The 16,915-nt window shown below is 48.0% G+C and overlaps 1 protein-coding gene across 1 annotated transcript in view; it reads right to left on the reverse strand.

Annotated features, from left to right (window-relative positions):
• LOC120051451 (tensin-like) overlaps nucleotides 1-16,915 on the reverse strand; it is a 59,912-nt gene that overhangs the window by 32,121 nt on the left and 10,876 nt on the right. The window contains 6 exon segments of the mRNA XM_038998313.1: nucleotides 7,437-7,553; nucleotides 7,799-7,864; nucleotides 8,171-8,300; nucleotides 13,263-13,338; nucleotides 14,086-14,146; nucleotides 14,314-14,426. Coding sequence (XP_038854241.1) covers nucleotides 7,437-7,553; nucleotides 7,799-7,864; nucleotides 8,171-8,300; nucleotides 13,263-13,338; nucleotides 14,086-14,146; nucleotides 14,314-14,426 — 563 coding nt within the window.

The raw sequence follows: 16,915 nt of genomic DNA on the forward strand, positions 1-16,915 counted from the left end.
CGAGCAATGTCGGAGTCTGGAGTATAAATATATATACAGCACATTCGGAAAGTATTCAGGCCCCTAGACTTTTTCCACATTTTGTTACGTTATAGCCTTATTCTAAAACGTATTAAATAGTTTCTTTCCCTCATCAAGCTACACAAAATACCACATAATGACAAAGAAAAAACAGGTTTTAAGAAATATTTGCAAATGTATTAAGAAAACAAAACTGAAATATTACATTTACGTAAGTCTTTTTTCAGTCCTTTTTTGAAGCACCTTTGGCTGCGATTACAGCCTCGACTCTACTTGGGTATGATGCTACAAGCTTGGCACACCTGTATTTGGGGAGCTTCTCCCATTCTTTTCTGCAGATCTTCTCAAGCTCTGTCAGGTTGGATGGGGAGCGTCGCTGCACAGCTATTTTCAGGTCTCTCCAGAGATCTTTCGATCGGGTTCAAGTCCAGGCTCTGGCTGGTCCACTCAAGGACATTCAGAGACTTGTTCCGAAGCCACTCCTGCATTGTCTTGGCTGTGTGCTTAGGGTTGTTGTCCTGTTGGAAGGTAAACCTTCGACCCCAGTCTGAGGTCCTGAACGCTCTGGAGCAGGTTTTCATCAAGGATCTCTCTGTACTTTGCTCTGTTCATCTTTCCCTCGATCCTGGCTAGGCTCTCAGTCCCTGCCGCTGAAAAACATCCCCACTGCATGATGCTGCCACCACCATGCTTCACCGTAGGGATGGTGCCAGGTTTCCTCCAGACGTGAAGCTTGGCATTCAGGCCAAAGAGTTCAATCTTGGTTTCATCAGAAATGCAGAAATGTTTTGGTACCCTTCCCCAGATCTGTGCCTCGACACAATCCTATCTCTGAGCTCTACGGACAATTCCTTTGACCTCATGGCTTGATTTTTCCTCTGACATGCACTGTCAACTGTGGGACCTTATATAGACAGGTGTGTGTCTTTCCAAATCATGTCCAATCAATTGAATTTACCACAGGTGGACTCCAACCAAGTTGTAGAAACATCTCAAAGATGATCAATAGGAAAAGGATGCACCTAAAAAAAAAATGAGTCTCATAGCAAAGGGTCTGAATACTTATGTAAATAAGGTATTTCTGTTATAAAAATGTTATACATTTGCAAAAATGTATAACACATTATACATTATAATGGTCGCGGCTAGCACAAAACAAAGGGAATACGCTAGCTAATGTTCGAGAGCTATTTCCCTTGTTGGACGCACCCCCGGTCAACAGCTGAGTACAGGGCAATTAGTGAAGTCATATTAGTGAAGACCTATTAGTGAAGAGCAATTAGTGAAGTCCTATTAGTGAAGAACTATTAGTGAAGGACAATTAGTGATGTCCTATTAGTGAAGGACTATTAGTGAAGGGCTATTCGTGAAGTCCTATTAGTGAAGGACTATTAGTGAAACACACACACACACACACACACACACACACACACACACACACACACACACACACACACACACACACACACACACACATGCTTGCATGAACGCAGGCACACACACTAATTTCTACACATTCATTCAAAGTGGATGCACACATGTGCAAATAACTAGTAACTATCTGACAATGCTCTTCACACATCTCAGCAGCACCCAGGCTAAAAGTGGACACAAACCCTCTGAACACCTTCATATTTGCAGATACATCATCAAAACTTAGTGATGTATTATTCTACCAATAACCTTGTTATTCATACAGACCTTTTAAACAGGCTTATCTTTCATATACTCCTTTCATCTGATTTCTACAAAGGTCATTGCAATATGTAAACAAATACCTTACCAGGAGCTAGCCGTGACTCTGACACATACAGTTGAAGTCGGAAGTTTATATATACCTTAGCCAAATACATTTAAACTCAGTTTCACAATTCTTGACATTTAATCCTAGTAAAAATTCCCTGTCTTAGGTCAGTTAGGATCACCACCTTATTTTAAGAATGTGAAATGTCAGCTTTTATTTCTTTAATCACATTCCCAGTGGGTCAGTAGTTTACATACACTCAATTAGTATTTGGTAGCATTGCCTTTAAATTGTTTAACTTGGGTCAAACGTTTTGGGTAGCCTTCCACAAGCTTCCCACAATAAATTGGGTGAATTTTGGCCCATTCCTCCTGACAGAGCTGGTGTAACTCAGTCAGGTTTGTAGGCCTCCATGCTCGCACACACTTTTTCAGTTCTGCCCACACATTTTCTATGGGATTGAGGTCAGGGCTTTGTGATGGCCACTCCAATACCTTGACTTTGTTGTCCTTAAGCTATTTTGCCACAACTTTGGAAGTATGCTTGGGGTCATTTTCCATTTGGAAGACCCATTTGCGACCAAGCTTTAACTTCCTGACTGATGTCTTGAGATGTTGCTTCAATATATCCATGTAATTTTCCTTCCTCAGGAAGCCATCTATTTTGTGAAGTGCACCAGTCCCTCCTGCAGCAAAGCACCCCCACAACATGATGCTGCCACCCCCGTGCTTCACGGTTGGGAAGGTGTTCTTCGGCTTGCAAGACTCCCCCTTTTCCCTCCAAACATAACGATGGTCATTATGGCCAAACAGTTCTATTTTTGTTTCATCAGACAAGAGGAAATTTCTCGAAAAAGTAGGATCTTTGTCCCCATGTGCAGTTGCAAACCGTAGTCTGGCTTTTTTATGGCGGTTTTGGAGCAGTGGCTTCTTCCTTGCTGAGAGGCCTTTCAGGTTATGTCGTTTTACTGTGGATATAGATACTTTTGTACCCGTTTTCTCCAGCATCTTCACAAGGTCCTTTGCTGTTGTTCTGGGATTGATTTTGACTTTTTGCACCAAAGTGCGTTCATCTCTAGGAGACAGAACACGTCTCCTTCCTGAGCGGTATGACGGCTGCGCGGTAGCATGGTGTTTATACTTGCATACTATTGTTTGTACAGATGAACGTGGTACCTTCAGGCGTTTGGAATTTGCTCCCAATGATGAACCAGACTTGTGGATGTCTACAATGTCTTTTCCGAGGTCTTGGCTGATTTCTTTTGATTTTCCCATGATGTCAAGCAAAGAGGCACTGAGTTTGAAGGTTTGAAGATATACATCCACAGGTACACCTCCAATTGACTCAAATTATGTCAATTAGCCTATCAGAAGCTTCCAAAGCCATGACATCATTTTCTGGAATTTTCCAAGCTGTTTAAAGGCACAGTCAACTTAGTGTATGTAAACTTCTGACCCACTGGAATTGTGATACAGTGAAGTTAAATAATCTGTCTGTAAACAATTGTTTGAAAAATTACTTGTGTCATGCACAAAGTAGATGTCCTAACCGACTTGCCAAAACTATAGTTTGTTAACAAGATATTTGTGGAGTGGTTGAAAAACTAGTTTTAATGACTCCAACCTAAGTGTATGTAAACTTCCGACTTCAACTGTATATACATCAACGCTCCAGGGTGGAACAGCCATTTAGGACTAGGACTAGCTACCACACGGACAAATAACACTGCCCTAATGCTTTTAATGACATGTGACGAGTGACCAGAGTCCACTGGAGTACACAGCGTCATGGCAGTTATGGTAAAACACTCCATTTGTCCAGAACCTAATGAAAGCTAGGCTACACAGCGTAGGTTGTCCGTCTGCGTGTTAGCCATTAGTCTAGCGTCTACAAACTGGTCCCTCATCGACATTCACCTGACCTGTCGACCGCAACACTGTGATCAAAAGAGGAGGAAGAGGGAGAGGGAGGAAAAGGGAGAGGGAGGGGAGAGGGCGGTGTTTTCAGAACAGACCCCTTGGTGAAGAAACGTTGAGGTGGGCCAACAAGCAGCTAGCGACCGGTCTTGAACCCTCACTCCAGAACCCAAGCTGAAGCCCTTGAGAGAGGGAGGGAAAGAGAAGGGGGGAAAGAGGGGGGGGGGGAAGAGAGGAAGGGAAAGAGAGAGAGGAAGGGTATTTTCAGAGTAGACCCCTTGGCGGAGAAACATTGAGGTGGGTAGCAAAGCAGCTAGCAAACGAACGAACCCTAGCTCAAAACCCAAGCCCAGCCTTGGAACACAGACATCTTCCTTCAACCTATAAAACCACTTGAGCTTTCACAGAGGGTCACTTTCAGCCGAAGACAAATTGAATGGTGGGCACACAATGTTCCAGCACCATGTACTGAATCCACATTTTTCAGATCCAATCCAACTGCTAAGGAAGCAAAGCCTGCAATTAGCTAAGCGAGGGTACTGGCAGAATGCTTTCTGCTGAGCCAACCAGAACCAAACATCTAGTCCATTCAATTAGGATCAAACTGCCAACACCAGCATTTCCCAATGACCTTCTTTACATAGCAATTACCACAAGAGCTCTCCAGAGAATTTAATATGATAGAATACAGTGGTTTCTATCCAAGCCATAGGGCATGTTGGAGCGTATTACCGCTGCACCAAAATGGCTGCCGAGGGCCTAGCTTGACATGATGGCTACTTGTCACGGCCTGTGCTCTGGTGCAACTGCCTCCTCTCTCTCTCTCAATTTGGGGCATATGGGTGGCATAAGATAGGGTGCCCACTGCCCTCACTGTATTCATTGTCTTGTCCCGTCCACAATACTAATCAATAGGGACCATGATGAATGATGACAGCCCCAGCGAGGGCTATGGAATGGGGCTGTGGGACTGCAGAAGCAGAGGGGTAAGGTGGAGGAGGTGGAGGAGGAAGGGGAGTAGAGGTGAGAGGAGGTGAGCAGGAGTTTGGTGTGGGGTCCCGTCATCTCCTGACCCCCAGCCCTAGCCCTTGCAAACCCACACTGTGAGCTGAGTGGGGGGGTGGAGGGCAGGGGTTCGGGTTACCAGCAGAGCGACTGACTACCACCTATTTCTGCAGCAGCTATTTAAAGGAGTGATTGACAGGTGTGTGTGGGGGGGGGGGGGGGGGGGGTGGGGGGGGGGCTTTATGGCATGGGGTCCGCTCCTGCAGCTAAGACGGGCGGGAGAGGAAAGGGGGGAGATAGGGGGAAAGGATGAGAACGAGAGGAGGCAAGAGGGGTAGGGCAAGGTAGTCACTAGTTTGGCGATGCTTAAACAGACAAAAGGGAAGATGTATGCTCTTACTTTTAGATGTGGAGAGAGGTGGTGCAGTGGAATGCCAGTGGAAGTACCAGTGGAATGCCAGTGGAAGTACCAGTGGAAGTACCAGTAGAATGCCAGTGGAAGTACCAGTGGAAGTACCAGTGGAATGCCAGTGGAAGTACCAGTGGAAGTACCAGTGGAATGCCAGTGGAAGTACCAGTGGAAGTACCAGTGGAATGCCAGTGGAAGTACCAGTGGAAGTACCAGTGGAAGTACCAGTGGAGGTACCAGTAGAATGCCAGTGGAATGCCAGTGGAAGTACCAGTAGAATGCCAGTGGGAGTACCAGTGGAAGTACCAGTGGAATGCCAGTGGAAGTACCAGTGGAATGCCAGTGGAAGTACCCGTGGAAGTACCAGTGGAATGCCAGTGGAAGTACCAGTGGAATGCCAGTGGAAGTACCAGCGGAAGTACCAGCGGAAGTACCAGCGGAAGTACCAGTGGAAGTACCAGTGGAAGTAACAGTGGAAGTACCAGTGGAAGTACCAGTGGAAGTGTCATGTTCCTAAATGCTGTGGCCTCTCACTATCACCTTCATTTACCAAACACCAGGGGCTCTATAGGAACACCTTCTGTCCAAGGAGAGGACTGTGTTCCCCACAACTAATCAAGGGTTGCATCACACAGTAACACCAGAAAGTCCCTAACTGTACAGTGTGATATGGCTCTAGATGGCTCTCATGGCTCTACCACCGCAAGGAGGCATTCATTACATTTCATGAAAATGATATTGGCCAATTATCACACCGTTCTGCTGTTGAGGTATACTGCTACCCAACTGGAGGTCAGCCAACACCGTTTGGTTTCTTCTAGACTGTGAGGGGGGGTCTACTGATTTACATGTCAACATCTGCCTGATGAGTCCGTCACTTGTAGATGTATGAGTGTGTGTGTGTGTGTGTGTGTGTGTGTGTGTGTGTGTGTGTGTGTGTGTGTGTGTGTGTGTGTGTGTGTGTGTGTGTGTGTGTGTGTGTGTGTGTGTGTGTGTGTGTGTGTGTGAGTCATCTTTAACATTTCAATACCCCCACCACTGAGGGTGGCCAGTTATGTGACAGAGTCAGTCTCAAAGACTCTATTAGCCACTGGAGATATGTGACAACAACTGTTCCAGCACACGTAGTTTGACTGTGCTGTGCTGTGCGTGTGTGTGTGTGTGTGTGTGTGTGTGTGTGTGTGTGTGTGTGTGTGTGTGTGTGTGTGTGTGTGTGTGTGTGTGTGTGTGTGTGTGTGTGTGTGTGTGTGTGTGTGTGTGTGTGTGTGTGCAGTGGTGTAAATTATTTAAGTAACAATACTTTAAACTACTACTTTATTATTTTGGGGGGGTATCTGTACTTTAATATTTAACTTTTACTTTTAATTCACTATATTCAAAATGAAAATAATGTACTTTTACAATTTTCTCTGACACCAAAAAGTACTCGTTATATTTTGAATGCTTAGCAGGACAGGAAAATGGTCCAAATCACAGATTTCTCAAGAGAACATCCCTGGTCATCCCTACTGCCTCTGATCTGGCGGACTCTCTAAATACAAATGATTCGTTTGCAAAGGATGTCTGAGTGTTGGAGTGTCCCCCTGGCTATCTGTAAAGGATGTCTGAGTGTTGGAGTGTGACCCTGGCTATCTGTAAAGGATGTCTGAGTGTTGGAGTGTCCCCCTGGCTATCTGTAAAGGATGTCTGAGTGTTGGAGTGTGACCCTGGCTATCTGTAAAGGATGTCTGAGTGTTGGAGTGTGACCCTGGCTATCTGTAAAGGATGTCTGAGTGTTGGAGTGTCCCCCTGGCTATCTGTAAAGGATGTCTGAGTGTTGGAGTGTGACCCTGGCTATCTGTAAAGGATGTCTGAGTGTTGGAGTGTGACCCTGGCTATCCGTCAATAAAAAAAAAACAAGAAAATGGTTCCGTCTGGTTTGCTAAATATAAGGAATTTGAAATTATTTACTCTTTCTTTTGATACTTAAGTATATTTAAAACCAAATACTTTCGACTTTTACTGAAGTAGTATTTTACTAGGTGGCTTTCACTTTTCCATTAAGCACGGGAGGTTGGTGTCACCTTAATTGGGGAGGACGGGCTCGTGATAATGGCTGGAGCGGCATTAGTGGAATGGTATTAAATACATCACACACTTGGTTTGTAGGTGTTTGATGCCATTCCATTTGCTCTGTTATGGCTAATATTATGAGCAGTCCTCCCCTCAGCAGCCTCCAGTGCTATTAAGGTATCTTTTACTCAAGTATGACAACTGGGTACTTTTTCCACCACTGTGTGTGTATGTGTGTGTGTGTGTGTGTATGTGTGTGTGAGTGAGTGTATGTGGTCTTGGTGCTCACCATCTCCTGTATCCTCGCAGCCCCTGTTGAAGTTCTCGTAGGAGTCCCAGCGGATGAGGGGGTCTTGGGTATTGTAGTCCACCGACACTTGTGGGCCATTCTCAAGGTGGCCCATTCCTGAGAGACACAAAGCCAGCTGGGTAATGCAGTCTTTAACCCATTAATGTCCATAACAGAAATACAATATAACATGTACTTTCTGTCTAGCCACATGCAGTTAACTATGCTGACAACACACAATCAATTTACACCAATCCATGCTGTGAGGCATTACCTTATGGTACTAACTATAGTTTGTGTATAAATTGCTACATGTAGCATGCATTGAAGCATTCAACTTGAAATACACTGATTACCTGTACCTTTGATTTTCTCAGGTCCGAAGGAGAAGACAAATTCCACTTTCCCATATTCTGGAAATCTCTCATCTGTGTAGTGACACATATTAAACGACAATCAATTTCACATTTTTACAGAGGCCAGGTAAATACAGTACACACGCGAACATGTGTACGCACTTCAACAAACACACGTACACACGTGCACACACACATTAAACAACAATCAATTTACATTTTTTGGGAGAGGCCACATAGGTACATACACACACGAACATGTGTACGCACTCCTACAAAGACACACACACACAGTCGCCCACGCACACATACACACACACAGTCGCCCACGCACACATACACACACACAGTCACCCACGAACACATACACACACACACCTTTAAAAGTCTGATCCAGTTCATTCTTCCCGAAGACCACTCCCAGGTCGTGGATGGCACAGGTGTGGAACTGCACTCTAAATACCACATCCCTAATGGGGCTCCGGAAACGCTTGTGGTAACACTTCAACTGGAGGAGGAGGATGAGGAAGAGGAGGAAGAGGAGGAGGAGGAAGAGGAGGAGGAGAGAGTAAGCATATAACCGGACATCAAGACAAGGACTTTTGCTACAGTCAAACCAGACGAAGGCAGCAGTCCAGATTGCCAAACTCATGGTCTAAACCCTGCTGGTCCTAGAGATCAGACCACGGTTCCCCACCAGAACAGAACATGGTCAGTACAATGGAGGCATGTTCTGATGGGGAGGCACGTCTAGTGTGGTCTAATGTGGTGTGGTCTGGTGTGGTCTGGTCTGGTGTGGTCTGGCGTGGTCTGGTGTGGTCTGGTGTGGTCTGGCGTGGTCTGGTGTGGTCTGGCGTGGTGGAACAAGGACACATTCTTCCCTAATAGAACTCTAGTGAACAGGAGGGCAAGATAACATTACAGAGAGAGAGAGAGAGAGAGAGAGAGAGAGAGAGAGAGAGAGAGAGAGAGAGAGAGAGAGAGAGAGAGAGAGAGAGAGAGACAATTTCCTGGAACAAAGGTTTCACTGTAATAGTGAAGGTGTAAACTTGTCAGTAGAAAACCTAAACAGTATATTTGACCTCTCAGCTTCCCTATCAAATCAAAAAATGTCAAGCAGACAACCAAAGAAAATTAACAACAATGACAAATGCACTAACCCTGTGGTGCGTGTCTCCAGCCCATTACCACCAGTGCCTACACCACGCACCAAGCCTCCTGTGTGTCTCCAGGGTCCAGTATGCCCTGTTCCTCCTCCCCGCACTAGCCTTGAGATGCGTGTCCCCAGCCCGGTACCACCAGTTCCGGCACCACGCACTAGGCCTAATGTGCGTTTCCAGGGTCCAGTATGCCCTGTTCCTCCTCCCCGCACTAGCCCTGAGATGCGTGTCCCCAGCCCGGTACCACCAGTTCCGGCACCACGCACTAGGCCAAATGTGCGTCTCCAGGGTCCAGTATGCACTGTTCCTTCTCCCCGTACTCGCCCTGATGTGCGTGCCCTCAGCCTGGTACCACCAGTGCCGGTACCACGCACCAGGCCTATAGTACGCTTTGAGAGTTCAGTGTGCCCTGTTGTTGTTCCCCGCACTAGCCTGAAGGTGCGTGTCCTTAGCCCGGTGCCTCCAGTTCCGGCACCACGCACCAGGCCTACAGTGCGCCTCATCCGGCCAGAGCCATCCGTCTCCCCAGCGCCATCTGAGCCATCCGTCTCCCCAGCGCCATCTGAGCCATCCGTCTCCCCAGCGCCATCTGAGCCATCCGTCTCCCCAGCGCCATCTGAGCCATCCGTCTCCCCAGCGCCATCTGAGCCATCCGTCTGCCCAGTGCCGTCTGAGCCATCCGTCTGTCCCGAGCCATTAGAGCCGCCCGTCTGTCCCGAGCCGTCAGAGCCGTTAGTCAGTCAGGAGCCGCTAGAGCCATTTGTCAGTCAGGATCTGCCAGAGCCGCCAACCAGACAGGATCTGCCAGAGCCGCCAACCAGACAGGATCTGCCAGAGCCGCCAACCAGACAGGATCTGCCAGAGCCGCCAACCAGACAGGATCTGCCAGAGCCGCCAACCAGACAGGATCTGCCAGAGCCGTCAGCCAGCCATGAGCGTCCAGAGCCGTCAGCCAGCCATGAGCAGCCAGATCCGTCAGCCAGCCATGAGCAGCCAGATCCGTCAGCCAGCCATGAGCAGCCAGATCCGTCAGCTAGCCATGAGCAGCCAGATCCGTCAGCCAGCCATGAGCAGCCAGATCCGTCAGCCAGCCATGAGCAGCCAGATCCGTCAGCCAGCCATGAGCAGCCAGATCCGTCAGCCAGCCATGAGCAGCCAGATCCGTCAGCCAGCCATGAGCAGCCAGATCCGTCAGCCAGCCATGAGCAGCCAGATCCGTCAGCCAGCCATGAGCCGTCCAGCCAGGATCCGCCAGAGCCGTCCAGCCAAGATCCGCCAGAGCAGTCATCCAGCCAGGATCCGTCCCTCAGTCCGGAGCTGCCGTCCCTCAGTCCGGAGCTGCCCCTTATCCTGGTGCTGCCCCTTATCCTGGTGCTGCCCCTTATCCTGGTGCTGCCCCTTATCCTGGTACTGCCCCTTATCCTGGTGCTGCCCCTTATCCTGGTGCTGCACCTTAGTCCGGTGCTGCCCCTTAGTCCGGTGCTGCCCCTTAGTCCGGTGCTGCCACTTAGTCCGGTGCTGCCCCTTAGTCCGGTGCTGCCACTTAGTCCGGTGCTGCCCCTTATTCCAGTGGGGTTAAGAAAGCGGGTAGTGACTATGGTGGGGTGGGGACCACGACCAGTGCCAGAGCCGCCACCGTGGACAGACGCCCACCCAGACCCTCCCCTAGACTTTATGCTGGTGCGCCCGGAGTTCGCACCTTAAGGGGGGGGGGTTATGTCACACCCTGGCCTTAGTTATCTTTGTTTTCATTATTATTTTAGTTAGGTCAGGGTGTGACATGGGGAAGTTTGTGTGTTTTTGTATTGTCTAGGGTGTTGTATGGTTTAGGGGGTGTAGTAGAGTAGATGGTTTAGTGTTCAGTGTAGGTGTCTAGGAAAGTCTATGGTTGCCTGAATTGGGTCTCAATTAGAGACAGCTGGTTATGGTTGTCTCTGATTGGGAGCCATATTTAAGGCAACCATAGGCTTTAGCTGTTTTGTGAGTAATTGTCTATGTGTAGTGTTTGTGTCAGCACTATTTGTATTTATAGCTTCACGGTCGTCAGTTTGTTGTTTTGTTTCATTTTTTCCTTCTTATAATAAAGAGAAGATGTATTTTTCACGCGCTGCGCCTTGGTCCTCTCTCTCTCCTATAGACGATCGTGACAAGTGTAGACATTGTTAATGTTGTAAATGACTATTGTAGCTGGAAACGGCAGATTTGTTATGGAATATCTACATAGGCGTACAGAGGCCCGTTATCAGCAACCATCACTCCTGTGTTCCAATGGCACGTTGTGTTAGCTAATCCAAGTTTATCATTTTAAAAGTCTAATTGATCATTAGAAAACCCTTTTGCAATTATGTTAGCACGGCTGAAAACTGTTGTTCTGATTACAGAAGCAATAAATCTGGCCTTCTTTAGACTAGTTGAGTATCTGGAGCATCAGCATTTGTGGGTTCAATTACAGGCTCAAAATGGCCAGAAACAAATAACTTTCTTCTGAAACTCATCAGTCTATTCTTGTTCTGAGAAATGAAGGCTATTCCATGCGAGAAATTGCCAAGAAACTGAAGATCTCGTACAAAGCTGTGTACTATTTCCTTCACAGAACAGCACAAACTGGCCCTAACCAGAATAGAGGGAGTGGGAGGCCCCGGTGCACAACTGAGCAAGCGGACAAGTACATTAGAGTGTCTAGTTTGAGAAACAGACGCCTCACAAGTCCTCAACTGGCAGCTTCATTAAATAGTACCCGCAAAACACCAGTCTCAATGTCAACAGTGAAGAGGCGACTCCAGGATGCTGGCCTTCTAGGCATATTCTCGGTGAACAACGTAAAACACCAAATAATGCATGCACAGCAGAATCTTTGTATTTATTTAACTAGGCTATTCAGTTAAGAACAAATTCTTATTTACAATGACGGCCTACACTGGCCAAACCCGGACGATGCTGGACCAATTATGCTGCGCCCTATGGGACTCCCAATCACAGCCAGTTGTGATACAGTACAGTCTGGATTTGAACCAGGGTGTCTGTAGTGACGCATCAAGCACTGAGATGCAGTGCCTTAGACCGCTGCGCCACCCGGGAGCCCAATTAGGCAGATACCTTCTAATTATCAAAATCCAGAAAAGAGCTGTTAAATTCTACAACCACCTAAAAGGAAGCGATTCCCAAACCTTCCCTAACAAAGCCATCACCTACAGAGAGCTGAACCTGGAGAAGAGTCCCCTAAGCAAGCTGGTCCTGGGGTTCTGTTCACAAACACAAACACACCCCACAGAGCCCCAGGACAGCAACACAATTTGACCCAACCAAATCATGAGAAAACAAAAAGATCATTACTTGACACATTGGAAGAATATACAAAAGAACTGAGGAAACTAGAGTCACAGTGGCAGAATACCTGACCACTGTGACTGACCCAAACTTAAGGAAAGCTTTGACTATGTACAGACTCAGTGAGCATAGCCTTGCTATTGAGAAAGGCCGCCGAAGGAAGACTTGGCTCTCAAGAGAAGACAGGCTATGTGCACACTGCCCACAAAATGGGGTGGAAACTGAGCTGCACTTCCTAACCTCCTGCCAAATGTATGACCATCAGAGACACATATTTCCCTCAGATTACACAGATCTACAAAGAATTCGAAAACAAATCTAATTTTGATACTCTCCCATATCTATTAGGTGAAATACCAGTATTCCATCACAGCAGGAAGATTTGTGACCTGTTGCCACGAGAAACGGGCAACTAGTGAAGAACAAACACCATTGTAAATACAACCCATATTTATGTTTATTTATTTTCACTTTTGTACTTAAATTATTTGCGCATCATTACAACACTGTATATAGACATAATATGACATTTGTAATGTCTTTATTCTTTTGGAACTTTTGTGAGTGTAATATTTACTGTACATTTTTTATTGTTTATTTCACTTTTGTTCATTATCTATTTCACTTGCTTTGGAAATGTAAACATATGTTTCCCATGTCAGTAAAGCCCTTAAATTGAATTGAATTGAGAGAGAGAGAGAGAGAGAGAGAGAGAGAGAGAGAGAGAGAGAGAGAGACACAGAGAGAGAGACACAGAGAGAGAGACACAGAGAGAGAGACACAGAGAGAGAGACACAGAGAGAGAGACACAGAGAGAGAAAAATGGATCCTGTGGTGGAGGAATGTATTGTGGTGGAATATGAAGAAAGTCAACCTTCAACAGTATATGGACCTACTGTAAGTCCACTAAGGGCTCTAAGGCCGACACAACACAGTACAACCACAACACCCATACATTTGATGACAAAGGATGTGCTTCTTACCAAAATGTCTCCCTTTAGGAGAAGGCCAGGTTCAATGGTGATGCAGATACTGGTGTGACTGTCACCTTGGACGTTACTGTGGAATTAATTCAGATGAAAACCATTATAAACACTTTAAAACAGTTTTGGGTGTTTTTCTTATAGTGGTTCAGGTATGACTGAAGTAAGAAGAGCTTGTCCCAAATCAGTTATCACAAGTCAGATTGTAAATGAATGAGGGGGTGTGTGGGGGGGGGGTGTCATTTCCGTGTGGTGTTGTTTTGGTCGTGAGGACCCTGGATGGAGAAGGTGGGAGTTACGGTATCCCTCCCTGTACACATAGAACCCTAGAGCTGTGTCACTGACAATCTATCTGCCTGCCCCACCAGCTCTCTCTCTCTCTCTCTCTCTCTCTCTCTCTCTCTCTCTCTCTCTCCTCTCTCTATCACTCCTCTCTATCCCCCCTCTCTCTGTGTTCCTCTCTCTGTGTTCCTCTCTCTCTCCCCCCTCTCTCTCTTTCTCTCTGTTCCTCTCTCTCTATTTCTCCCTCTCTCTCTCTCTCTCTCTCTCTCTCTCTCTCTCTCTCTCTCTCTCTCTCTCTCTCTCTCTCTCTCTCTCTCTCTCTCTCTCTCTCTCTCTCTCTCTCTCGCACACACACACGCAAACAGATGGGGATTATTAAGGGCTAATTCCTTAACAAGGGGTGACAGGCTTGGAAGTACTGTGGACTGAGAGGGAGAGAAAGAAAGAGGGATAGAGTGACAGAATCTGAGAGTAGAGAAAACAAGCCCCCTGAAAGACAAATCAACCCACAATGCAACAGATAAAAACTAAAGAAACATACTATATCCCTGACGTGTAGACTGGCTGCATCGCCTGGTAAATCTTCAGGAAAGGACGACAGCCTGCGAGGGGAAAAAGAAGAAAAGAAGAACAAGTATTCCAAAATGAAACAATTATTTATACTCATTGAATGAAAGTCTATCCCATTGAAGAAAAAATTTAGAGAAAAAAAAAAGAATAATTAATAATTTCTAACAATGAAATAAAGGCTATCCTATTGCAGACTCACCTCCTTTGGACTCGAAGTTGGGGATGCCGTGCATGATGACGTGGTGCAGGAACAGAGGCTTGTTGTTAATCTTGATGTGGCCAGAGAGCAGACCACTGAAGTAACGCACATACCTACACACATCCACACAACACAGTCACAGCGTGAAACAGAGGGACAACCCTTCAATGTCATGCACCATGAGTCTGGCAAGCAAGACTAGCAAACACGCCACATCTATTATCAAAGAGGCTTTGCACACTATGGAGATGTCAGAGTGAATTGGAGTGTACGAGCGCCAGGCCGCTCTGCCTGCCAAGCAGGGTTATGTAGTGTTGTGTTGGTGAGCTCTGCCTGCCAGGCAGGGGTATGTAGTGTTGTGTTGGTGAGCTCTGCCTGCCAGGCAGGGGTATGTAGTGTTGTGTTGGTGAGCTCTGCCTGCCAGGCAGGGTTATGTAGTGTTGTGTTGGTGAGCTCTGCCTGCCAGGCAGGGGTATGTAGTGTTGTGTTGGTGAGCTCTGCCTGCCAGGCAGGGGTATGTAGTGTTGTGTTGGTGAGCTCTGCCTGCCAGGCAGGGGTATGTGGTGTTGTGTTGGTGAGCTCTGCCTGCCAGGCAGGGGTATGTGGTGTTGTGTTGGTGAGCTCTGCCTGCCAGGCAGGGGTATGTAGTGTTGTGTTGGTGAGCTCTGCCTGCCAGGCAGGGGTATGTAGTGTTGTGTTGGTGAGCTCTGCCTGCCAGGCAAGGGTATGTGGTGTTGTGTTGGTGAGCTCTGCCTGCCAGGCAGGGGTATGTGGTGTTGTGTTGGTGAGCTCTGCCTGCCAGGCAGGGGTATGTAGTGTTGTGTTGGTGAGCTCTGCCTGCCAGGCAGGGGTATGTAGTGTTGTGTTGGTGAGCTCTGCCTGCCAGGCAGGGGTATGTGGTGTTGTGTTGGTGAGCTCTGCCTGCCAGGCAGGGGTATGTAGTGTTGTGTTGGTGAGCTCTGCCTGCCAGGCAGGGTTATGTAGTGTTGTGTTGGTGAGCTCTGCCTGCCAGGCAGGGGTATGTAGTGTTGTGTTGGTGAGCTCTGCCTGCCAGGCAGGGGTATGTAGTGTTGTGTTGGTGAGCTCTGCCTGCCAGGCAGGGTATGTAGTGTTGTGTTGGTGAGCTCTGCCTGCCAGGCAGGGTTATGTAGTGTTGTGTTGGTGAGCTCTGCCTGCCAGGCAGGGTTATGTAGTGTTGTGTTGGTGAGCTCTGCCTGCCAGGCAGGGGTATGTAGTGTTGTGTTGGTGAGCTCTGCCTGCCAGGCAGGGGTATGTAGTGTTGTGTTGGTGAGCTCTGCCTGCTAGGCAGGGGTATGTGGTGTTGTGTTGGTGAGCTCTGCCTGCCAGGCAGGGTTATGTAGTGTTGTGTTGGTGAGCTCTGCCTGCCAGGCAGGGGTATGTAGTGTTGTGTTGGTGAGCTCTGCCTGCCAGGCAGGGGTATGTAGTGTTGTGTTGGTGAGCTCTGCCTGCCAGGCAGGGTTATGTAGTGTTGTGTTGGTGAGCTCTGCCTGCTAGGCAGGGGTATGTGGTGTTGTGTTGGTGAGCTCTGCCTGCCAGGCAGGGGTATGTAGTGTTGTGTTGGTGAGCTCTGCCTGCCAGGCAGGGGTATGTAGTGTTGTGTTGGTGAGCTCTGCCTGCCAGGCAGGGGTATGTAGTGTTGTGTTGGTGAGCTCTGCCTGCCAGGCAGGGGTATGTAGTGTTGTGTTGGTGAGCTCTGCCTGCCAGGCAGGGGTATGTAGTGTTGTGTTGGTGAGCTCTGCCTGCCAGGCAGGGTTATGTAGTGTTGTGTTGGTTAGCTCTGCCTGCCAGGCAGGGTTATGTAGTGTTGTGTTGGTGAGCTCTGCCTGCCAGGCAGGGTTATGTAGTGTTGTGTTGGTGAGCTCTGCCTGCCAGGCAGGGGTATGTAGTGTTGTGTTGGTGAGCTCTGCCTGCCAGGCAGGGTTATGTAGTGTTGTGTTGGTGAGCTCTGCCTGCCAGGCAGGGGTATGTAGTGTTGTGTTGGTGAGCTCTGCCTGCCAGGCAGGGTTATGTAGTGTTGTGTTGGTGAGCTCTGCCTGCCAGGCAGGGGTATGTAGTGTTGTGTTGGTGAGCTCTGCCTGCCAGGCAGGGTTATGTAGTGTTGTGTTGGTGAGCTCTGCCTGCCAGGCAGGGGGATGTAGTGTTGTGTTGGTGAGCTCTGCCTGCCAGGCAGGGTTATGTAGTGTTGTGTTGGTGAGCTCTGCCTGCCAGGCAGGGTTATGTAGTGTTGTGTTGGTGAGCTCTGCCTGCCAGGCAGGGGTATGTAGTGTTGTGTTGGTGAGCTCTGCCTGCCAGGCAGGGTTATGTAGTGTTGTGTTGGTGAGCTCTGCCTGCCAGGCAGGGGTATGTAGTGTTGTGTTGGTGAGCTCTGCCTGCCAGGCAGGGTTATGTAGTGTTGTGTTGGTGAGCTCTGCCTGCCAGGCAGGGGTATGTAGTGTTGTGTTGGTGAGCTCTGCCTGCCAGGCAGGGTTATGTAGTGTTGTGTTGGTGAGCTCTGCCTGCCAGGCAGGGGGATGTAGTGTTGTGTTGGTGAGCTCTGCCTGCCAGGCAGGGTTATGTAGTGTTGTGTTGGTGAGCTCTGCCT

This window comes from Salvelinus namaycush, chromosome 7 (genome assembly GCF_016432855.1).
Source record: "Salvelinus namaycush isolate Seneca chromosome 7, SaNama_1.0, whole genome shotgun sequence".
Classification (NCBI taxonomy): Eukaryota; Metazoa; Chordata; class Actinopteri; order Salmoniformes; family Salmonidae; genus Salvelinus; species Salvelinus namaycush.